The sequence below is a fragment of the Neodiprion fabricii genome, chromosome 3 (genome assembly GCF_021155785.1).
Source record: "Neodiprion fabricii isolate iyNeoFabr1 chromosome 3, iyNeoFabr1.1, whole genome shotgun sequence".
NCBI lineage: Eukaryota > Metazoa > Arthropoda > Insecta > Hymenoptera > Diprionidae > Neodiprion > Neodiprion fabricii.
The window spans coordinates 5,012,383-5,036,883 of NC_060241.1; the positions used below are offsets into that span (position 1 = coordinate 5,012,383).

Sequence of the window (24,501 nt, forward strand, 5' to 3'; positions counted from 1 at the left end):
AGTCTCGTTATTACTCGCAATTTTCGGGAGATGCAAATCGTGTGTCTTGGCGGGAGATTAGCTTTACATTAGCAAACAGAGGGGTTGTTGTTCCAGATATTCGCGAGTGTGTCTATCCTTACGGCGGCGGCGACCTCGGAGGTTTGCCTTCTTCGTCCGTCGTGGTCTAGAGGCGCAGGGCAGCCGGGATTTACCATCCCTAAGGACGAGGTTGAGAGTGGAAACGAGGGGCGGATGGTTCAGGTGCCTACAGTTTCTCGGCTGCTCGTCGACCCTCGTCATGGAGAGAGAGAGAGAGAGGAAGAGGGAGATAGAGAGAGAGAAAAGGTCTGACGCTCGTGGTTTCCGCCGCGCCTTACGGATTCCCATATTAATTAATCCATCCATCTACCGCGACCTCCAGGCTACTTATCTCCTCGACTGTACACCGCGGTTATATTGTATAATATAAATACGCCCGTAAATCGGGAGTTTTCGGTGAAACTGGCCACCTAACGCCGGCGGATAGGCAACCGGTGATGCATTCCGAATATGGGGGAATACGAGTTGTAGCTGCGGTTGCCTATACGACGGCGTTTAGTGGCTAGTTTCACAGAAAACTCAACGGTTTGACACAAGCGAGGATTAGAATAAACGATATACCGGGACAATCTCTTGATACTTGAAAATGTACCGCGCATGCTTACAAATGATTAAATCTGATTGGTCGGCGAAATCTCCACGCAGCGATATTATTGTCCGCGACGCAGGCGGGCCAACCTGCGCAAAATGTGTACGTTTGAATTTTCAAAGAGCACAAGCGTTGAATTTTGACTCTTCTTTGAAGAATCTAATTTCCGACCCGACAACAAACGCTTCCCAAACCTTTCCGAGTCACTGACTCAATTATTTGATATTCTAACCTCGAAAATTCGTATCAACCACATCGCCGCCAGAAACAGTTTTACGGCTGAAAACTCGGGTTGGCCAGCCTGCGCGAACAGCGGATGAAACTCGCGCATGCGCGGTTAATTTTCAAGTTTCAAGAGATTTTTCCGGTATACAACAACGATAAGGAAGAAAGGATATCGCCTTTGGCGCCTGTGTGATATCCTTAGAGCGAATCGAGTTACCGGATGAAAGAGAGAGAAAGAGAGAGAGAGACTATAGGTAGAAAAGAGGGAGGGGCGGCAAGGCTTTGTGGTTGCTGCCCAAAGGGATCCACGTCGTGTGTATTGTTTCCCTTTATACCGGAAGCTAATTTCATTCATAAAACGAATCGATACGATGCCCTGTGGGATGGAAATTATACATTATCTTTTACATCTTATAACCTCTTTCTTTCTAATTATAACAGCTTATAGTACGGAAGAATACACCTTCGTCTCACGGCTTTGTTCTAAAGCGATTATAAAATGAAACGATGTTGAAAAAAAAAAATTGAGTCATAAAGTTATGAATTTTTTTATTCGTTTAAACCGCAGTTTTGTACTTAATTTTTTGATTGAACATACAAAATCTATAGTAATTGTATGTTGTACAGCTGTGAAGAAATGGAAAAATAACCGTTAAATTTCATAACTGTAAATTCTGCGTGGTGCTGAATTTACATTGCATTACGTATTCGTTTATTTTAGTATTTTTCTTTTTCTACTATTGGAGACAAGGTTAAACCTCATCGTTTCAAACTTATAACAGTGCAATACGTAATATCGTTCATCTTAGAAAAAAATTGATAATACATTTGATTTCGTAAAGCGATTTCCGCGAAGTAAATAATCTCGATACCGTAGAGAAAATTTTAACATGGTATAAGAAAGAAAGAAAGAAAGAAAGAAAATTGAAAATGTACTTTTACTTTATGTGTAACACCATAGAAATATGTAGGCGTATAATTGAAAGCGTTTTTAAATGAATAATTGAAAGGCGTCGACTTATCCGAATCGACAGGTTGTACAAGTGTGTAGGTCAGCGGAAAGTCCCACTCAAAAAAAAAAAAGAACCGCGCCTCTTACTTTTTTTCCGCCTACGGTTCCTGCATATACAACACCGCATATTTCTGAATTCGTCGCTTGTGATTTCCGGTAACCATAACGATCAGAGTGTACAAAGTAACTGTTAAACTGGGACAGAATGCACGCGCCAAGAATCAGACGTGTCAACGTGCAACTGGTGAAAGAAATAGGGAGAGAGAGAGAGAGAGTGAAAGAAAGAGACGGAGAAAAAAGGAGAGGATTGTAAGAGAAAAAGATACAACAGGGAAATCGAGAGTGGGTACCTAGGCACGACACGTTATAGGTACGGTACTTACATGATGTAGCCGACAAAGAGTCGGTCTCTGTGCTACCGTACACGTAATAATTACAGTTACGCGTGTGTGAGAGGAGAAGTTGCGTTAAACCTTACGTGTAATGCCGCAGTCACGCAAAAGGTATGATATGTAATAGATGTTGCAAATACGAGCGTACGTTTGTTGTGAAGTTGCGAAATTTTCTCATAGTCGGACTGTGTCCGTTGAGCTTTCTTACACTGTGAAAAATGTTATTCAAAATAGCTTTGTCGATGAAGATATTTTCGAATCTTATTTGGCAAGTCATCATTTTAAAGATCGACGAGTTATTGGTAAAAAGAAAAAAAAAAAAAAAAAATTCATTCACCGAAAATATCATCAACCGTAATGATTCTCTGGATGAAACAACGCAATTTATGGGCTCTAGAGGTATCACTGTTGTAATTCAACGAACAGTCGACAGATGTCACTGCGTATCAACGGAACTTTCTCGCTGTAGAAAACTGAGTGCGGTAAACTTATAGATCGTGTTTCATGTTTGGTTCAATTTTACGCCCAATATATGCGTTGACTACTCCGTAACACAATCGAGACCTGGATATTAATTTGAACATATTTTGAACAACCGAGAGTCCCGCGTGTAGAGTAAGGTGTTGAAAAATTGAATTTAATTTAATTGCGAACACAGCTATACATGCGTACAGGAACGACAAAAAAGAAAATAAAATGCACCGAGCAACGGAGAGAGGGGGGGGAGGGGGGATGCAAGATGTCGTGGGGTAGAAAAATTTACAGGGTAGTGAGACCCGAGTCCGTTATACAGGGTGCAAAACGCACATTGTACCTTGCATATAACTCTTGCGAAGGTATAAAAATAGCAACACGTACCACGAAAAAAAAGAAAAAAAAGTTAAAAAAGAAGAACCTTCGGTCCGCTCCGGAGTTAATCAAAGTCTCTAAGAATTTATTACTCGGTATGGGGACGTCTGAGGGGCTCTAGGGGAGGGGGGTGGGGAGGGTGGAAGGGTGAAAATGGTAGACGGGAATAAAACGGGCGTGACTCCAGCTCGTCCGGCGCGTTTCCAGTCGTATCAGTACAGATCCGGGTGTATGAAAGGTGGCGAAGACGCCTGGGTGAAACCCTGGACACATAATATCGGGCATTTCACCACCCGGACCTCCCATGGACGGGGGTTATTCGCAACCCTGTGCGGCACAGCTCGACTTGGACGAGGCGACGTGACTCTGGCGATCTACCCCACCACCTTTCTCGTACCTTCTCCATCCTCCAACAGCATGTCGCGTCGCCCGAGGACGTAAATTAGAAGTTTATTTGTCTCGGGGGAGTCTCGCGACATAGATCCCCCTCCAACTAACACCCCCGGCACTTCCCCACGGGGTTTCCTCTTTCGGAGGTTTGGGGGAAAATTTTTACCACTCTCTAACATATCTCACGAGACGCGCCGTCACCGATACGGCTTACGTATACGGATGGATTGGTGGTTTACACGGTGTATACGTATTTATTACGCAACGAAACGCAGTCGCGCGGATTAAGTTTCGACACTTTGGCCGTAAATTGAGAAAGACCCTTTCTTTTTTCTTTCTTTGGTTTTATCATCACCGTTCATCGTAGGCGTGGAAAATACCTTGGTGTGTAGTAATTTGATTTTATTTCAGGATTTATGACGGTTTCGATGCTGGAATTTACTTTTTGGAAACACGTGGTACAAACGGGGAAAAGTAGGGATGGATTGAAAATTTAACGGAGAACGATGGCGTTTTTTTTTTTTTTTTTTTGTTTTTTTTTTTTTGTATTAATTAGTAGCGTTACAATTTGGTCGACCAAAAAATAAAGAAACGCGTCGCCTGTGTAAATGTTTCCGTTAATAATAAATTTGAATCGAGAAGTGATTGAAAAAAATGTGCATCGTAATGACTTGAAACTTGATCGTGTTCTTTTTCTCTAGTGTCCCACTTTTTCCCAACCCACTCGTGTTGCGATTCTAAAATTAATTTTCGGTGCTGAATCGTCGATGTAAAAATTCAGTATCGAATTAAACACGGTAATTGAGTTTTTATCATTAACGATTGAACGCAACGGGGTGGGGGAAAAAAAATTACCACAAAATGAGGACCGGTCACGTTTCGGTATGGTTTGAATTTAGGGTGAAAATTGGTTAAAAAGTGGCTCACTTGTCGAGGGCGTGTAAACGGAGAGTGAGCGGTTGGTCCTTCGCAGCATTAGAGGTGTCGCGTCGTACGCGATCACGATGTTGTCGCAATGCTGCAGTGTCGTACCATGCGGCACCGTAATGTCGGATGTACGAGCCCCTCGATATTCCTGAAACACGAACAAAAATGAGGTTAGAAAAAAAAAAACTATTCCGTTCGACAATTCATGGTCTTTTTTTACTTTTTTTTTCACATCTTTTCCAGTATTCCCCTTTTTCTAAATGATCGGTGTTGACTTGTAACTGTCAAATTTAACCACCCTTTCAAAGCTATGTATCCACGGTAGGAAATTTAACACTATCCGAATTTTAAACAGTGCTACACCCTGTTTGATCCTACATTGAATATTTTTGAGCGTTGATTGACGTCGAGTGTTTAATTCAACGACATATGTTGGCAACGATTTATTGAAAATAACGTGGACAAAATGTGCGCACAATCACTTGCACCGAAAACGATAAATTCAGGAGTAAACTAGGATAGGAATTAAACAGTTCACTGGAATGTCGAACGGTGTTAAATTCACGCCTAAATTACACGTGTATAAAATTACAAGCACGCGGTGTGGACGAATTTGGCGGTTGCTCCTGGAATCCCGAGCATTGCAGCAATATGATGCACGTTTTGCTAATTACTATATTTTTTGCCCGTTTACCGGATCGCCAAACACGCATAAGCTACGCGGGGCGTATCAACCATGCTCCGCAAAATTACCCGGAGGCCCTGCGGTAGTATATACCTAAATGCATGTACGGTATAAAGTATATGATACATGGGACATTCCACGTCAAATTCGCAACCCACGTAGCTCACCCTCTTCGATTTTTGATAATTTCTTAAAAAGACCTCGGAACTTGTTTGTGATTTTTTAAAAACCAAGTCCAAAACGCCATTCATTTTCACACCGATTTCGTGATTTGAAATACGATTCAAATAAGCATGTCACGATAATGGGATCTCGATATAAACATTTTTTTTTTTTTTTTTGCGTTTCTTTTCCCCGATCTGTACAGATTGCAGAATCGCGTGATTTTCACGATTCCGTGATAAATTTCGGTCGGGCGTTAGAAGGAAGAAAGAAAAAAAAAAGAAAAAGAAAACTTCAATTCCGACACGAAAAAAAAACTGAAAGCTTGCAGAAAAAATATAAAATATTGAGACCCCTTTAATCTTGTCTTACTTGAAAATCACATTTTAAATCATATAGTCGGTACGAGTTTCTTCGGCTTTATAAAAACGACGCTTTCGGAATTGGATTTCAATTTTTTTTTTTTTTTTTGTTTTTGAAATTTTATTCACGGTTAAAACAATCCAAAAAATAAAACAATTCCCAGACCCCCGTGGGTCGGTTGCAAAGTTGACGCGGAATGCCTCATACATATATACCTCATGCAGAGATGTGCAGTGCTGCATGCCTAGCCGGTGACGTATGCACTCTCGGTATATGTATACCTATGTATCGCAGTGCATCGCGTATATATAATATATACGTACGCATATACACGTATATGTGTGTGTGTATGTGTATGTATGTACTGGCTGCAGGACATTCCCTTTCCATTAGGAACGGGAGGCTGAATCCCATCGCCTCCGGGTACCTCCGGGTAATCCAAGCGTCAAACGCGTCCTCCTGATGCGCTCTATCTGGCTGACCGGAAGTGACGTGTTCATCTGCCGGATGATTCCCCAGGCCTTCTAGAATTCCCGAAACTTGCTCGTACGGCCCAATGAAATTACCGAAACTTGTCATTCGGTGATCCTTACGCCCGACGTAGTCGAGCGTTTTAATTCTGGCAAAATGGAATGAAAATTTTAACACCCTCGTCGCTCGTACCGACGTTTGACTCGTTTTTAAAATTCAACTTTTGACAAGATTCTTTTGTAGAACCTGGTTATATTCAACACCGTAAAGTTGCCATCCTGTTATTATTAAATGTAAGATTGTTTATAGTCGTTGATTAGTTTGAGAACTGATTATTGACACTTGCGCAATTGCCGGAATGAAAAAAAAAAAAAAAAAAATCTGGTTCCAATTAACGCTGAAAATCATGAACACTCCCACGACATAAAGTGTAAATTTAATTCAACCGGGTGCAAACGTGGTAGAATTCAAAGGATGGGCAAAAATTAACACCAAGTTTTTTTCTCTACCTCGTTGTAGCGCGATTCAAGATTTTTTTTATCAACTCGAATTTTGGTGGGAACGCGATGCAAACAAAAAAAAAAAAAAAAACAGAATAAAAATCAGAGAAAACACCAGTCCGTTCAAGCAGGGTTCAACGAAAGAAGTTTCGAGCGTTTTTCTTTTCTTTTTCTTTTCTTTTTCTCTCCTTTATGCCCGATTCAATATTTAGATCAGCGGGACCGCCCGACACCCACAGGCATCCGGACCCATCCTAATTAGTCCGGTAGTTTCGCTCGGTTACTCTTTAATGTGGAATTTAAAGCCGAACTTTTCGTGTACATGAATCGAATATAGAAAGTTGGGTGCGGGCCGTGAATACATACGTACATATATATGTATATACATGTATATGTATACACGTAGATACATATATTACACACATATGCATGTACATCGTACATTATACAGATATAGACATAAATCCGCAGCCGGGTGATTTGTTTCATTTTAGTAGACAGGTTTGGTAATTATCCAAAGCTTCGCGGCTTACGCGGACACGACGCTGTTTGATGCTCAATTTCGTACGGATCTTGTACATGTACGCGATGTATGTTTTATGTATAATTTATGGACGCATACATGTATAAATATATCAGGGTCGGTTCAGAAGAGGGCTTTTCTTTTTCTTTTTTTTTTTTTTAAATGTCGATCTTTTACGAGATTCTTGTACTTTTGGAATAAAAAATTTTCACTGCTGGCTCAAACGACGTTGAAATTTCGAAGAAAGGCTATGTTCGGTAATTTCATAATTGCGATATCCGTAAATCCTTCGGTCGCTGTGTTTTGTACGACGAAAGAAAAGTTTTTTTCGTTTTTGGTACCGAAAAATCTATGCTGCAATTTTTAATAATTGAAAGATGAAGAAGTTTGTTTTCACAAGAAGGAAAAAAAAACAAAAAAACAGAAATTGCACGAGTCTCAGATTTTACAAAAAACTTTTCTCTCATCGTACAAAACGTAGGCGCGGATGGATTTAGGGATGTCTCAATTTTGATATTCTCGAAAATAGTCTCTTTTTCGAAATTTCAACGTCGTTGGGGCGGTGGTAAAAAATTTCTTTATACTCAGTCCTTTGGCGTGTGCAATTTTTTTATTGAAAAAAAATGCGAGAATCTCGAAGAAGAGCGAAACCTCAAAAAAGGCATTTTATGATCCGCCCTAATGTCTATGTATATATATATATTTACATGTAGAACGGACATGGTATCCGGGGTCAATAAGCTTACTCGCGGTTCCGCCGAAACACGCGCCCACCGATATGATGAAATTTCATTATCCTTCGTACCGTTAGATTATTGGCAAATTTTTGAAATACTCAAAATTCCTTCTAAACCGAAAGTTGAATTTAACTGCGCCAGGCAGAGTGAACTGCCGTATAATTTCCGAACCATTCAATGCAACGATCGCATCTGACTAAAATCAATTAATACGCGTACAATTAACAATAATTAATTTTGATTAATATCCAAAATGTTTCAATGAATACGAAACGAATTACTGAACCACCGTAATGTAGCAGCGAAATTGCGGCAAATGCAAAGTTTTCCGAGCTCAAGATCACGGTTTTTCAATATTGTTTTCAACTCGACTTGTATATCTGGATGAAAATCAAATGCGTTGTTAAATTTAACACAACTTGCAACGCGACGCGGTCCAAGAGTCAGGCAATTTCGTATATTGGACTTGTATACAACAGCATATACTTTGTACAAGGGTTTCGTAGCCGTTACGGGAGAGTGGAAAAATTTGAGAAGAGTGGCAATTTTTTCCGTGTTAGAAAACGCTTTGCCGGATTAAAAATCATCCCCAAGTTCCGCCGTACTCGTAAACTGTGTGTAATATATTTGTACACACATTGTCGGCCGTAAGTTTGATTACACCGGTCGAAATTTCTTGCCGCACTAAAAGTTAGATAGCGGGCTCAAAAACAAAGATAATCAACATCCCAACTGTCGTCTTAAAGCGGACAAATTCACCTTCATTTTGCTTTTTTTTTTACAAAAATCTCTACGATTTTTCTAAAATCTGGGATACCGGGGCGAAAAAAACTTGTAAAAAATGATAATATAGGTTCTGATATCCTTTTTAAATTTCCCATAGAAAAAAACCTTGGTAAAAAATTTTGCCCAAGATGTGGAATTAATTTACGGTGGCTAAGAAATAGCCGAAAAATTGCCATGCTGGAAAGCACGTACCGAGGGTGAAAAAAAAACCTAGAGGATTTCATACAAAAAAAAACAAAAAAAAAAAAAAACTTCCCAGTTGGGAAATTTGATTATCTTTATTTACGAGTCCGCTGTCCAACCGTTAGTGCGACAAGAAATTTCGACAGGTGTACCAAAACTTCTAGCCGGCATGGCAGTGTATGTATATCAGAGGAGGTATTTTTGAGTTTCCTCTAAAGTTGAATCCCTCGTTTGAATCTGCCTAGTTGACTGATGCGTCAACCACGCTGTTATACAGCGGTACGTGCGGATCAGGAACCCTGGGTTCCGTTCCCAACCCTTGGGATCTTCGCCGGGGCTTCTTCCGACGGTGAATTTCTGATGTGTACATATCCCACTACCCCTTTAGCTCTGTGTATTATGCTCAGCTTTACAGGGTGCACAACTTTTCCACTTAGAGTACGCCGTGCTTTTCATGAATAGATTATATTTTATTCCCATCCGTACATGTACACGTGTGTAATATCCCAGTATACGACGTCCGCGCACACGAATACGTAACACTTCTCTACCGCACACGTACGCTGGTATTCTCTACCAGCGTGCTGTTCCGTATTTGCATGCGTTATCGTGAATAAATTCAACTCGTCTCCGACCCTCCTCATTCCACCTCCCTCGTTCCTTAAATTTTCCTACTTTTACTTACCGGCTTTCCTACCCGTGTGTGTGTGCGAATTTTGTTACTCTATTAAACGTACGTTTCGCTGAGCAACGTGTTTTTAACTAGATTCTAGAATTCTGGATATTTTTTTGTTTCGTCAAGCGAGGTGTTACATTTAACACCTCGATTGATTTCCGTTACAGGCTGCCGTGATCTGAAATATAATATTACAGATAAACAGTTTTAGATGTGAAATCGAAAATAATTTGGTGTTAAATGGTGTTAACACCTTCAAAGATGTTCAAATCTCGAATTCCATATCAAACTACCGTAGCTGGTGTTGACATTCCAGATAACCAGTTTAACCTGTCAAGTTGAGAAAAAAGTGTCAAATAGTGTTAAAATCTACAAAGGTGTTCAAATCTCAAATTACATATCAAGCCAATATAGCTAGTGTTAAAATTACAGATAACCAGTTTTACATGTAATATTACAAAAAAAAAACGTTGTGTTAAATGGTGTCAACACTTTGACAGGTGTTAAAATCTTCAAGTTCCTAACAAGCCATCGTGACCAGTATTGATATCCAAGATGAATAGTTTCGCATGTGAAAATGAACAAGAAATTGGTGTTAAATGGTGTTAACACCTCGAAAAGTGGTTAATTCGATCATATTCGGTGTCGACGTCACCCCGCCGACTGTCAATCTCGAATCGTCAACGTCGATTTATTTTAAACTCGACCTCGAACGAGACGTTTAACACCATATTGACACCTGAAAATAACGATATTCTTGCACCGACTAATTGGTTCCGTGTTCCGAAACCGATGATGGAATATTCCCAAATGACGCGTCCGTGACACAGTCGATGCGGAGTGCCCACGTAAATTATAGCCGTCAAATACCAAAGACCCATATCATTCTGTAGACGATGAGACAAAACGGCCACGTAGATCAAGCATCGGTGGACTTTCACCGCACGGCTGGCAAGAGCTAAGCTACGACCACACCGAATTGTATTTCGCAATGGAATAGGCGGTATCAGCAATTCTGCCGAAGCCATAACCACCACTGTGGACGCAATTTTGCCTTCCCGTATCATAGCTGGGTGGATGTATATTTTACTCGATAAAGTACGATTTTCAACGAGCTCACTACATTTCGGTGTTACAATTCTTTTGCCCGTTTTCAACTTGCCTTTCGTTTATTTTGCCTTTTGAAACAAATTGTCGAATAATATTTTCCGCTGATTTACTTTACGCTTGATTTTAAATTAAAAATGCCTCGCAAGAACACCGAAAAATTATCGATAAATTCCATCGAAGAATCTTGAATTTAGCACAGAAAAAACATTACGGAACATTGCGGTATTGTGTGAAAATTTCGAACATTATTCACCGCGCCACGCAACATGGCAAAACAGTAATTCAATGCGGTGAAATGGCTGGTGAAAAGATAGAGAAAGAGAAGTATGATAGCGGCAAATAAGAGGAAAGGAAGAGCGAGAAGAGCCTAGAAAGCGACTGTCAAGAATCCCCTTGGAACCGGAACGATTGTTTTCGCAATCTCGCGGCCCTCGTCAAATTCCACGTTATCCGCGCTCCATCTGACGGAGCATTCTCACTCGACACTAGAAGAACTTCAACCAAGATGAGAGTCGAGTGCCCGTTTTCCGCTTGCTTCCGGGTGAACAGAGTAAAGGAAATGAGAATTTCACCCGAGATATTCATCCCGCTCGGCTCGATGCTTTGGCCCACTTTTTCTCCCTCCTTTTTTTTTCTTTCAACGGTGATTCTTGCGGGGTTTCTCTAAAAAAAGACGATTAACTCGCAACAGTTGTTCTTTTCAGACGTTGAATACAGGCAAGTTTGCTTCTTTTTTTGTTTTTTGTTTTTCTTCAACATGTTGAGTAAATTTTCGTTCCGAACTTGGCGAGCTTCGAAACGTTGACAATTAACTCGCAACAGTTGTTATTTCGAGAGAACAGCCGAGCTCTCTTCGTTTTTTTTTTTTTTCTTTGTCAACATGTTGAGTAAATTTATGTTTCGAAATGTTGATGATTACAGGCAGCTTTTATCGTCACGGTATAAAAACTTATTGTCCCATAGTTTTCAACGATACGTTGATGTAAAACGTTGAGTTTTCAAATATGGGGAATTTGAATCGTTACAAAATTATTTGTTCTTCAATTTTTTCATATTACGGTGCTGCATTGGCTAGGTATGTTGAAAAATCTTTGTAACACAGAAGTGTTGAGAATCGACGACCTTTCTCAAGCATCAAAATATTCCGGACAGTGATTCTATTACGAATCCTTTTTGGCATGTTGAGAATTCCATTAAATTCTTAATTCTCATATTTTGACTCTGCTGAAATTTCTCAAGTATTGAAAATTTTTGCAGTCTGTTCGTCGGTGAAAAATTCCGAATATTTGTATTTCATTATTGCGTTTCCCCCCTTCAACATGTTGAAAAAAATTCTCAAGTAGTTGAAAAATGTTTGAGCCTGGTAATATTGAAAAAATTTGTGGCGTTTGTCCGTCGGTGAAAAATTCCGAGTATTCCTATTTCATTGTTGAGTTTTCCCTTTCAACATATCGAAAAAATATCAAGTAACAAAATGTCCGGTACTAATTGAGCCTTTAATAAATTTCAAAATATTCTCAATTCCCGGCATTAATTTGACAATGTTGAATTTCTTGAACACATCTCGCCAAGCAACAGTCAAGCTCTCGAAATGTTGAAACTATGCTGCGTCTATCAGGCGATGAAAGAATTGTGAACATTTCTGTTTCACTTTTGCATTTCCCTCAACCATGATGTTGATGAATTATCAACACTGTGAATATTTAACGACTTATTCGATCCGCCTGACTAAACTTGAAAAACTTCTCAACTCTCCCAGATCATTGACAATACACAGGCTGACTAACTTCAACGCTTTAAGAACCATCAACGTCTTGGAATGTTGAGAGATTTCGAGGTGTTATAAAACGGCTGAGGCTAGACCTCGACGGCAAAGCGCTACCTTATACTCATGGGGCAAACCTTCCGGCAGCTAGGAACTTGAGCCGCCCTGCGAGAGGATACGATAATTTGAATACAACACTCAGGGGTGCAATTTATGGGACGTGTATCGAGTTCGGGTGTTACAGCAGAGAGCAAGAGAGAGAGAGAGAGAGAGAGAGAAGGGTTCGCACATCTGGTCCCCGGAACTTCTCGGAGGGAACGATTTTCAGACGGTCCGCGAACCGCGAGCCGTTTATCGAACCTCCCTGCGCGCTCCAACAACTTTGGTGATAAGATTCTCACGCCGATGACTGCGGGCCGGGGAAATCAGGGGTCGTGACCGGGTTGTGCCAACTTTCGTTTCCCGTTTCCCGTTTCCCCACCCCCGGCAGCTCAACAACTCCGGCTCGAATTCCGGTAGGTGTTCGACTCCAGGATATCATCGATTCCAATTCGGAAGTGCCTGCCGGCTGACTCCCCCTCCCGAAATATGAGAAACGGTACGAATTTATCTCGTCGGTTGTTTGTCTCTTTCTACACCCTCCCACCATGTTTTTTTATACATCACCTTTGCTTCAGGAAAATGGGAAGAGGAAAGCTTTACCCGACGACTTAACGAGTCACTCGATATATAATTTATATTGTTATGTGTGTTTACAAATGTATGGATAAAGTTTGCTTTTGTAGGAACAAGAACGATATTTCGGAATTGAATGAAAAAATTACCTATTTTTTCAAACATTTATTTCAAGTAACAATGAAATAAAAATTTCAGTTTTGTATTTAACTTATTTTGAATGAAAAGTAATATTGTTTCGGTGTTTTGTTAGCTGAATAAATTTGAAATCATTATGGATTTTACTTCAATTTTGAAACAGCACTCTCCTGGTCCCAAAAATCAAACTCATTCGAAAAATAGTAATTTTTATTTGTTTTATATCACTTAACATGCAATCATCACCCGCACAAATTCCAGGCATATAATCTCAGTAGATTTGTGCAGGCGAAATTATTAAATCTTTATAATTTCTAAAAAGAAATAATGTTTTTTTTTTTCTTATGTCAAGCGTTGATAATTTTTTCGCGACTACGGTGAAGATCGTTGAATTTATTATCTGGATTTTTAAAGCGTCGAAAATTTTTGGTTATATCGGAAAAATTGCAAGGAGAATAAAATTGAGGAATCGAGTAGCAATCTTGGAATTGGACAGAGGCAGCTGCAGGGAACTTCGATAGGAAGTAAAATGTGACATTTACGAAGCCGTGGCTATATTTTCTATATGTATAGTCGGAAGAGTCTTACAAGCTGGCAACGTCAGCAGCTTTCCCGGTTCGCACAGAGAGCGGTGAAATAATCTCTCTTCCTTGCGAGGAGAATTTTGCAAGCGGTGAAACGCGGCCGCTTTGCCGCAGGGGGAATCGGGAATAATAAGAAAGAGAAGGAGAAATATCGAGAGATAGAGAAAGGACGGAAAACATTTCGCTCGTTTCCAATTTTGTCGCAATCTTGTGCCTACATATACAAGGCGACCAAGTTTCGGGTTACACTCGCTTCTTACAACGGTTCTTCTTCTTCTTCTTCTTCTTCTTCTTCTTCTTCTTCTTCTTCTTCTTCTTCTTCTTCTTCTTCTTCTTCTTCTTCTTCTTCTTTTTCGCTTCTCTTCCAGATCCAGGCAATCGAACTCCAGCTGCAGTATTACCGAAACTGGAGGATATTCTCGCTACCGCGAAAGTTCTTGCAAATCGTGCGGGAAGTGACAACTCTGACCAAAAGTTCTTCTTCGTCTTGCATTATGTACCAAAGTCTCTCTCTCTCTCTCTCTTTCTCTCTCTGTCTTGCCGGGTTCTTAGGCAGATAGGATGGATGTCGAACTTTTCCGGTAAGTTAACGCGAACAATCCAAAGTCTCTCACCGAATAAAACTCGATACTTTGACTGTATCTGCATGTGCAGAACATTTGGCTACCCACGTCGGTGGTACACGGTCAACTCGAAACTTCAAAGTTTGGCAACAACCTGAAAATTCCGCCATTCGAACCTTCGTCGCAAGCAAAGGATAAGCAAATGAACAAAACTCGATTTTTTTTTTTTTTTTTACCTTTGTTACGAGTTGTTTGTGTTTTATTTTGAACAAATACGCAAGTATTTGTTCAAATTTGAAATTATCTTCCACCATACTGTATCCGCCATCTTGAATTTTTGAAATTTGATTTCAGATTCGTAATCAGTGACCCCAAAAACTCCTGCATAGAGTTTCTTGATCAAATTCGATGAAATTTGAAAATTTCGTCCGGCATCTTGAATTATCGGACATTTGATTTTTGTTTCGTAATAAACCACCCAAAAAACTATGTCATATCATCTTTTTGTAAAAGTTGACTCGGCGCAATAACGCACGACTCAGAGGCTTAAGGGGTGGAAAAAAAGCTCGTCACGTCCAGTTTTTAATTCCCGTCGATTTATTCTCCGGACTCTTTGGTCCGAGTGTCCGGCTGATCCCAGTGCGGCGGAAAACAGGCGGACATCTAGGGAATGGAGTGCGGTAGACGAGAATCGGCGGTGTTGGCTGGTTTGGCCGCAGGTCACGTAGTTTCCTGGTTTAATTAAGCGGGCGGCGACTAAGAGAAGAAGAAAGCTGCACGAACCCGTCTGTGCCGAATTCTGCTACGAAGATACGTGCGCCTCCCCTACATAGGCACATGTGTATACATGTATATGTACGTATATTTATTTATGTATATATATATATATACACACACATACACGGACGTCTAGGGTATCTGGATTCTAAACAGACGCGAACAAGTTGCACAAGTGCAGAGAAATTGCATCCGTGGAGTTGGGTGGCATCAAGTCGTGCGAGCACGTTTCCTTCGCCACCGCAAAACGCATCCGGTCTACAGAGCCATCGTCTGTAATATTAGATTCGAGAGAAGCATACGGCATTATTCAATTGGCACGGTCTGAAAGATCGGCATGAAAATCGGATGAAAATTCGCCTCCATTGCGGATCATTCCCGAAGTCGAGTACGAAAAGTTTGAAATTTATTTTTTAAAGATCGCAATCTTTACCGCAGAAATCTAACGATTCTGCGATAAAGAAGATCACTGCTTATTGTGCGAAATCGGATGAAACGGAGATTCGAAGAATCCGATTAAAATCGATCGAGGCGTGAATTCCGAGTGAAAATAATATCACCGTTGTTGTAATAACATGAATTTGGTCAAGAAACGAGCGAGAAAGAGAGAGAGGAAAAAACAAAAATATGTTTCACCTGCATTAAATTTTCTGGGTTACATTTTCAATGCGGTAAATAACGCAAAATTTTTTCATACCCCGGATATGATTTCAATTACTTTGCGGGGTGAAAATTTCTTTGAATAAACACAACGCTGGGAATTTCGTCGAATTTAAACGAATACACGGTACGGTATAATAATAATAATAATAATAATAATAATAATAATAATAATAATAGTATGAAAACCGGCGGGATTCAGCGTTGCCTTACCTGTTAAAAAATTAAATAATTTCAATTAAACATACGATCTCGTTATCAATTACATACATCGTATTCTTTTTTCTTTTTCTTTTTTTTTTTGTTTTCTTCAATTTTTCTCTCCCTTTTTTTTCTCGTCGGGGTAAGGATCCTTTTTAAACGCGGGACTGGCGCCCCGAATTAGCCCCATTCTCAACCCTTTCTCGCTCCTACTCTGTCATCGTTTAATCCGAAATTACCTGCAGCTTCTACTCCTTCCTCCGAATTGAATTACCCTTTTGCGCTCTCTCTCCCGGCTCCGGCCCCAGGCAAGCTGGTCCAAAATCCCCGGCTTCACCTGCGCAAATTCCTCGCAAATTCCGCCAGACAATTTCCAGCTGTTTTATTTCGGGTCAGGCTGAAATTTGGTATTTTTTGTAATTTCTTTTCTTTTCTTGTTTTTTTTTTTTTTTTTATTTTTCGCTCAGAGTTACTCGACGTATCTAGTAATTGAAAAAAATCGTGGAAAATTGTTAATTTCAACGACGCCTGATTTCTTTGACGATTCACGGTTTTTTTTTGTGTTAAATTAAACAACCATCGAGTGGTACGAAGAATGGTAATTGAAATTAATACCGATCGATAAAATGAATTTAAACGGTATGTTTTTTTTTTAAGGCGTGGCAAAGTGGAACATTTTTTTTCTTCTCAGCCTGGTTTAAAATGTTGGAAGAGTTATAACTCTTATCAACGGTTTATATTATTATATTTCACGGTATAATTTGACGAAATAATTGACACGCGTGTCGCTGCATACAAAATGTGAAACTGTAACGATATAATTAAACGTGTGGCGTGCACGTAATTGCGAATGTCGAGAGTTTCTATAACGCTTTATGGAAATAATTTGTGCGAGTGTGAAAGGTTTTTCACGTTGTACAAAATTCTCGCATCTTTATAAAGTTGATTACACATCCAATGGTAATATATTCACAGTTATTCACTTATAAATTTTTTCCTGAAAGTATAAATCAAACTGGGTGAAATTTTGCCAACAATAATTTCTTTAGACCCGTGTATTAGATTATAGATTTACATTTTTAGGGTGACGTTTTTGGTTTGTTTCAAAATAATTGACGATATTTCAATAATTTAAAACTATTTTACCCGAAGTTATTGACTTTTTTTCAAAGACTACGTATCGAGGTTCCAAAAATACGTTTCAAATTTTTTTTTTTCCCCCAGACAGGATTTAGAAAGGTTTCGTAGAATTTGAAAGAAATTTTAAGTGATCTGCATTGCTTATTTCTAGCATTGATTATTTCGCGACACTAGGATTGTCTAAAATTCGATAAACCCTAAAGAAAGAGAGAAAAAAAAAGTCAAAACTCAACTCCGTTAAGGTTGTTGTAAAATTAAAGATACCGATTCTTTATCCTCAACGTTACTAATTTCAATCCGGTGACAATTTCACGCGTGATTTTTATTCCGGAAAAGTTGGTTAAAAAGTAAAACGGATGATTAAATTTTCTAAAAACACTACTTCTCCCTTAATTCTTTCCCCAGGCAATCCGGGGACTTTTTTAGTATTTTAGAGAATATCGTGAGAACGAAACGACGGACACGTGCCTGAAGGTTGATCCCCGGTCCAGAAAACCGTCTCGCAATCAGTCCGCCGTAGCCAAACGTCAGAAAAACGAAGGCCGAAGAACTTGGAGCTCTCTCACCGTGGTGGCAGGCGTACCGGTGAAGAGAACGGAAATACATTTTAATTAAAAAACTACGTGACTCGGAGGAAAACCCGAGTTTCTGCTTTGGCTGCAGGATTCTCTTTTTCCCTCTCCCTCCCCCCCCCCTCGCTCTCGCTCTCTCTCTTTCCCTCTTTCTGCTTTTTCCGACCCTCTTTCATCGGGTCTCGCTTCCTCTTCACTCGCGTTATCTCTCTACCGGATATGAATCTCGAGCTCTCAATCAACAGAAATGTTGCAGTCTTGCTTTTCCGTTGCTGTGTTGCTGAACTGCAATTTCATCTCAACGATTTTTCCTCTTGATATCGTTTTTCTTATTTTAATTCTTCCTGTTTTCATCTTTCTTCGTAAAAATTTCTTCCGTGATATTGCAACGGAATTCCAATTGGATTAGAAAGAATTAAATTACGCGACACCTTACCGAGCATCTTGATTCTTGAATCTTTTATCACTCAATTCCTGACGCCAAAACAATATCGGAAACAATTTCGCATATCCGCTAATCGGCCCGTGAAATATTTTTTACGGCAACCATTGAAATCAGCGATATTAGGCGAAATCTTTTCGAATACGAAATTGAAGAGTAATGACAGCGTAATAATATATTGAAAATTAATCCCTGTTTTTCAACTTTCGAATGACCGAAGGAGTCGAATTTGAAAGATACGTGAATACATTAACTTCGCTAGATTGATACTTTTTACTGAATTTTATACCACCATCGAATTGTAAAATAAATATTTACGTTGAAAAAGAATGCTTTACAAACTTCAGTCTCGCTTTGAAATCACGTTCGAAATATCGTGAAACATTTGAAACAGCTTTTATTTGGTTCGAATGCCAGAAAAAATCATTACGAAAGTCATAAAAATCTCTCGAAATCTCTGTAATCCGAAAATCTTGAGGTCTACCGGCAGTTAAAATTGATTAACGGTTAACTTCTGGTTGCGGGACGAAACGTTGAAAGAAGATGAAGCATAATTTGTAACTTACGTTTCGCCCTTTCTCTTGAAAAATAAAAATACTTGGAAAAAAGGATTGGGAAATGTGCAGCGAGAAGTTTCGGAGGAAAATCAAGGGGCGTGACATTATATCGGTGTTCCAGCTTTATAAAGTGGAAAGGAAGATCGAAAGCCGTTCCTCCAGCAACCCTCTTTTACACGTGACTGCAAGCAGCAGCGCTTCTCTCCAGCTTCGACTGGCTGCCTTAACATCGTTCTCCAACTCTTTTTACTTCACCCCATTTCTGTACGTACTTCGTCTCTAGTCGATATTTTATTGGCTTCCAGCTGTCCTGCCGTCCGACAATTTCTCCACCATCCCGCCACTGTGCGCAGTTATCAACCTCCGGCTGAGCCACCTTGTCAAATTTTTACGTTCAGTCAGTTTTGCAGAAAAATTTTCAAATCCTAAGCTCTACGCGTCGCCATAAATTTCCGACTTTTCTTCCCACGGCTCCTGCAATATTCCAGTCCTTGTTACCCACGCATGTCAGGAATAGTGCAATATTCGCTTCTTCCAAATTCAAATCGCGCATTCGACCTCGCGAATAAACTGACGTACGATTCTGCGGCCTGTTTCAATGGGGAAAATCAATTTTTCGCCCGAACATTCCGTGGGTCACGAGACCGAAATCCAGCCCTGCGACGGGATCGCCAGGATCTAAAAAAAAAAACACCCCAACCGAGACGGAGACCCTAACGAGCCATGATATTACGTCGGCGAGATTTCGTCTCGGCGTTGACTTAGAACCGACGAATTCCTGCATCCCTTGCAAAACGACTCCGCTTATACGTATACGTATGCGTGTGCGTTTATGTATGTCGTTGATATAGACGTAGGAATTTCGTGCAATTTGTTACCAACGTTGGGGAAAAAAGCAATATGTTGTATGGGGCTTGGGAAAATTAACAGTCTTCGTAAACTTTATGGGAAATTTTGATACCGTTTTTATTGCGTTATTCGATGTTTCCTCGAAATGTATTGCTTCAAATCTTAAAAATCTAATTACTGGAACCGATCAATTTGTAATAGATTGGCGAAAGATTAAAACTCTTGAAAAATCACATCATTGTTTTTCCGCGATAAGGAACATCAGTTGTTGTGATTCAACGCTGATTCAATTTTATGCCAATTCAACGGTTTGTTGTTTTCATCGGTATTGCATAAAGAGTGGAAAATTTTCGACCAGCACCGAGAACAGTTGGGTTTAATACATTTTCAAACCACTGCTGCCAATTTTAAAGCCTTGATAATTTTTTAAGGTTTAAGGAATTTTGTAAATCTAATGGCAATTTTGAGATATCCGTATGTCAACCAATGAATTCCAAGCCTTTTTATTACACGCTTGTTACAAAATTTCTCAATTTATAAGAAAATACATTTTTTCTTTCACATGCTCACTTACAACCGTTATAAACAAACTTGGATTTACACAAATTCCCAATCATTCCAAAGTTTAAGCATTTTTTCCCCTGATGATGCAAAAAAAAAAGAACAAAAAAAAAAAATCAGGATCTCGGATGGAATATGATAAAAAAGTAAAAAGAAGAAGGTTGCCACCACATTGGCTTCCGTGACTGAAAGTTCTAAGCCTAAATTAATTTTTAATTAAAATAGTGGTTTCGTAATTTCGAAATTACCTTGAGAGGAAAATCCCCTGTTGTGAAAAGTTTATCCTCGTTCTCTGAATTCTCGCAATGAACAAGAAAAAAAACACAAAAATTCCTATAACGCGAATGCATATGGATATGACTGACGACGATGAAGCGATGACGCTCCTGGTTCTCCGCGAAAGGAGTGAAGGAACACCGAGAGAAGGTTGAACCGAATGAACATAACGGAGTGCACTCACCTCTGTGCGGAGGCAGAGGGTGAAGAGGTGAGCCCAGCAGGACGGGCATGCAGGCGGCAGCGAATATAGCCACGGTCTGAATCAGGTGCATCAACCGTCCCCGAGTGATCGGTGAACGCGTTCTCCCGCAGGACATCCTCTTTCCAGGCCTGCAGGAGCCTGCCTGCAGGTGCGTAGCACCGACGCTATCTGCTGCCTCCTTCTTCGTCCGCAGCTCCTTTGCAGCTCCTGCTCCTATTATCCTCCAGGCGCATCACTGCTGGTTCTTAACTTCTCCCGAACCCTCAGTATCTTGCCAGCTGCCGCAGGGTTTGTCCAATTTTTTTTTTTTTTTTTGTTTTGTTTTTTTCACCCTTGCGATTCAGAGAAATGAAATTTTATTCTAGGGATATCGGGAGTTTCCGCTCTCTGGATCAATCAGCACCGATCTCAATCGATTTTTATCACTTTAGTCAACGTACTTGTGTACTTTTGATCGATTATACAAACTTTAGATCCGCTATTTTGCAATGTTACAATTTTCTAAGGGAATTATTCCACTTTTCTAGGGATTTAACAACTTCGGTTGTTTCGATTCTCGTTAAATTAGGTTTATTTCTAGGGACATGAAAGGTTTCGGTTATTTAGATCAATCCGCGTGGATTTTCACCACTCCGCGTCACCGTGTGGTTATTATATGATTGATCGATCCAAACTTTGGATTCACTATTTATCACTGTTACAATTTACTGGGGAATTTTTCCACTTTTCTGGGGATTTGACTTCAGTTGTTTCGGCTTTTGCACGGCTCAACATACATGTATATGTATCTATAGGTATGTACACAGTGAAAATAGTTTGTTTCGATTCAAGTTTCTCGGATTAGTTTTCCGCTAGGACGACTATCTCTGCAGCAAAGCTTGTTTCTCGTTCTTGTAATTTGTTCCTCTTTTTCTTGAGCGTTGAACTTCGTCGTCGGTTTTCGTCGTGTTTCTTTTTGCTCCTCTGTATCGTTATTCCTTGCCTGTGAAGCTTCTTTCTTTTATTTATAATTACCTGCGTTATTGCAGTTTCAACGATTAAATACCACCCGTGAGTTTTAAAATCCCGGGTACTAAAACACACTCGACAGCACTGAACACACACGTACACACATTTACACGATGAATTTGCATTTACAGTTATGATTTAGATGTATATATATATACATCATATATTATATACATACACACACGCGCTCGTGTCGTTTGGTATTTCACAATTTTGCATCACCCAGGCAATGGCTGCAACAAGAGGATGAAATTAAACACTCTGCACAAGCTAACCGAGCACCAAAAATCCTCGAAAATTAAAAAAAAAAAAAAAACAGGTCCGCTCCAAGGCGCGACGTGCGATTCAGGACTGGTTTGGAAGATAACCAGCGGGACGAGTTCCTCGGTCCGTGACGATCACGCGAGGAAAAATAAACGATATTATCACCTATGAAGGACGCTGAAAACGTGGAAACGTCGAAGCGGTGAAATCGCGAATCCTGGGTCCGCATGCAGAAACGAGCACATGGCGCCGGAGTCTCCAGGCTGCACTAACGGCCTCAAAAAGTCCTCGGATTCAACTCCGCAGCCTTTGTTCGCGAGCGAAATGATCCGAACGGTGAACCATTCTATGATTCATTCACGCGAGGTGGATACACATCGCTCGGTTCTCCTTAGATCTGGCACCGCTGTCTCGGGGCCTTACATTCTCCTTCAGACCGCTGCGTAAGCGTCGTTGGGACCAATTTACCTGCGGCTCAAAGAGCGCGCGCTGTACGTGTGTTTTCAGCCTCAGTTTTCGGCCCAGGAATCGTTAACGCGTCTTTTCTTCACTTCAGCGATCGTGTACGCGGTCGTTTATCGCTGCGTGAGATTTGAAATTTTGAAATTGGAACGAGTTTTCCCGCGCTTTTCGACGGTCGCGATTTGAAAACCGGTAACGGGCTCCTTCTGCTGTTTAGAAGGACGTATGTCACCGCAACGGCATACGGCTACATACTGGCGACACACTTTTTTCGAATCCGAAACGATATCGAACGCCTCGCTTACACCTTCACCGCTTTTATCTCACCTGGTGGAACGTGCGAGGGTCGCGCTCCGCGGCAGACTGAAAGGCCGTTTGCCCGATCCCCTCCACGCATCCGTTTCATTCCACTTCCCTTCACCCCTCGGATCCTCCCTACCTACGCTCCTTCCTTTTCCGTGCTACTCGGCGCTACGCGAACCGACGCAGCTCGACGCCTTCTATTCAGGACGGTTCTACCCCTCGACGACGACGCCGGGCCGTCGCGACGCCTCGACGACACGCGACCGCCGCGTTTACTCCTCGAATTACACGTGTGGTGGACGATGAGGAGAATCCTGATCTGCACTCGGTGGATCAAAGTTTTCCACTCTCATTTTCACGGTTATAAACTTTTCGAACGAGACCAAAGACACCTTGTGCTAGAATTTAAAAAAAAAAAAAAAACTAGCTCGAATAGAAACTTTTTTCATCACAATGAGAAATTCGGAAGATACAAATGTCGTAGAACTTTACGATATTAATCACTTAATCGGTTTTAAACGATTCGTTCCAACTATATTAAGATCTTACAACTCCACTCGAACATGCGAAATTCTTATGAAAATCCTCCTCTTTTTGTAAATACTTTCACATACCTTACTAATAAAATTAGTATGTATTGAGTAAAAAATTTTCCAATCGAAATTTTTCTGGCCATTTAATGCAGCGGATTTCTTTTTTTTTTTTTTTTGGACAACACTGATAAACTTTCATGCAATACCTTCTGAAAACCAAATCAATTTGCTTCACAATAGTATAAAATTTTTATTGATTGCAGAAAATCTGAAACTGCTTCGGTCCAGGCAATGTGTATCACCGAATCACGAAAAAGATGCATTCCTGATGTTTTCGTCCCGCGAAAAAAGAAAATTCCGATCCAACTTCAGATCACGTTCTCAATTTCGGCGGAGTATGCGAAGGTATGCAGAGTTTTAATTTTGTGCTCATTCTGAATTCCGTACTACTAACGACTTTACCGCGGAGTTTTGCTGGAATTTGTACCGAGAAGGCATGTCCTTCGAAACTTCACGAGCTCTTGAATTTTCGTTGGGTGACGATCATTTCAGCGCATATCTAGCCAAGTTTTGAATTATACACAATGAAATCGAGGTGATTTGACGTGAAAAATGAAAAAAATCACACCCTACGAAGGCTTCGATCGATTCTATTCTCCGTATTTTCCCGTTCGCACCCGCCACTCTAGCAAACGGTGGTGGAAATCGCTTTGATATGCTTCACGCAGAGTGCACCACCGGGGGCTTCGCCGGAACTGTGAGAATCAGCGATAATCTTGTATTCATGAGAGAAGAGCCCCTAACCCGAGTTAGACGGCAATGAATGAAATCCCATGTGGTTCCTTGTTGCCCGTCATACGTGGTTTGCATTATTATGTATTAATGCGTGCAGCGGCAGCGCCTCGGTTTTGTAACTTCAAGTCACCCCAATATCCGGTTGGATTGTGCCTTAAAACACCGTTCGAAAGTTACTGCAGTAATTCTTCGAAACGACACTTCCTTTTCAAATAAAATAAATAAATAAATAAACAATTGAAGAAACTCAAATTTTTGAAAATTGCGTGACTTTACTCCTCCATCGACTCTTCTACCATGTGTCACAAAACAATAATTGTTGCGGAACCGTCCAACAAACGGTTTTTCACATGCCCTGTTCCGTAGGGTAAATCATATCTCGAGTTTCTATGTGTGTATATACCTGTGTACAGATTATACGCGCGTCAACTAGTAGAGAAATGAATATTCAAGCTTCCTCGAGTAATACGAACGCCGGTATTTAGCCTAATTGCATTCACAATGGTCGCT

At 40.4% G+C, this 24,501-nt stretch overlaps 1 protein-coding gene across 3 annotated transcripts in view; it reads right to left on the reverse strand.

Annotated features, from left to right (window-relative positions):
* The window catches only part of LOC124177744 (disintegrin and metalloproteinase domain-containing protein 10-like), an 86,428-nt gene extending 63,718 nt beyond the window's left edge, over window positions 1-22,710 (reverse strand). For all 3 annotated transcript variants that reach the window (XM_046560505.1, XM_046560504.1, XM_046560506.1), the window contains exons 1-2: window positions 20,606-22,710; window positions 4,466-4,613 (exon numbers count right to left, since the gene is read on the reverse strand). In XM_046560505.1, the coding sequence (XP_046416461.1) occupies window positions 4,466-4,613; window positions 20,606-20,741 (284 nt within the window). In that variant the 5' untranslated portion in view covers window positions 20,742-22,710. The remainder of the gene's footprint in view (window positions 1-4,465; window positions 4,614-20,605) is intronic.
* Between the last annotated feature and the right edge of the window lie 1,791 nt (window positions 22,711-24,501).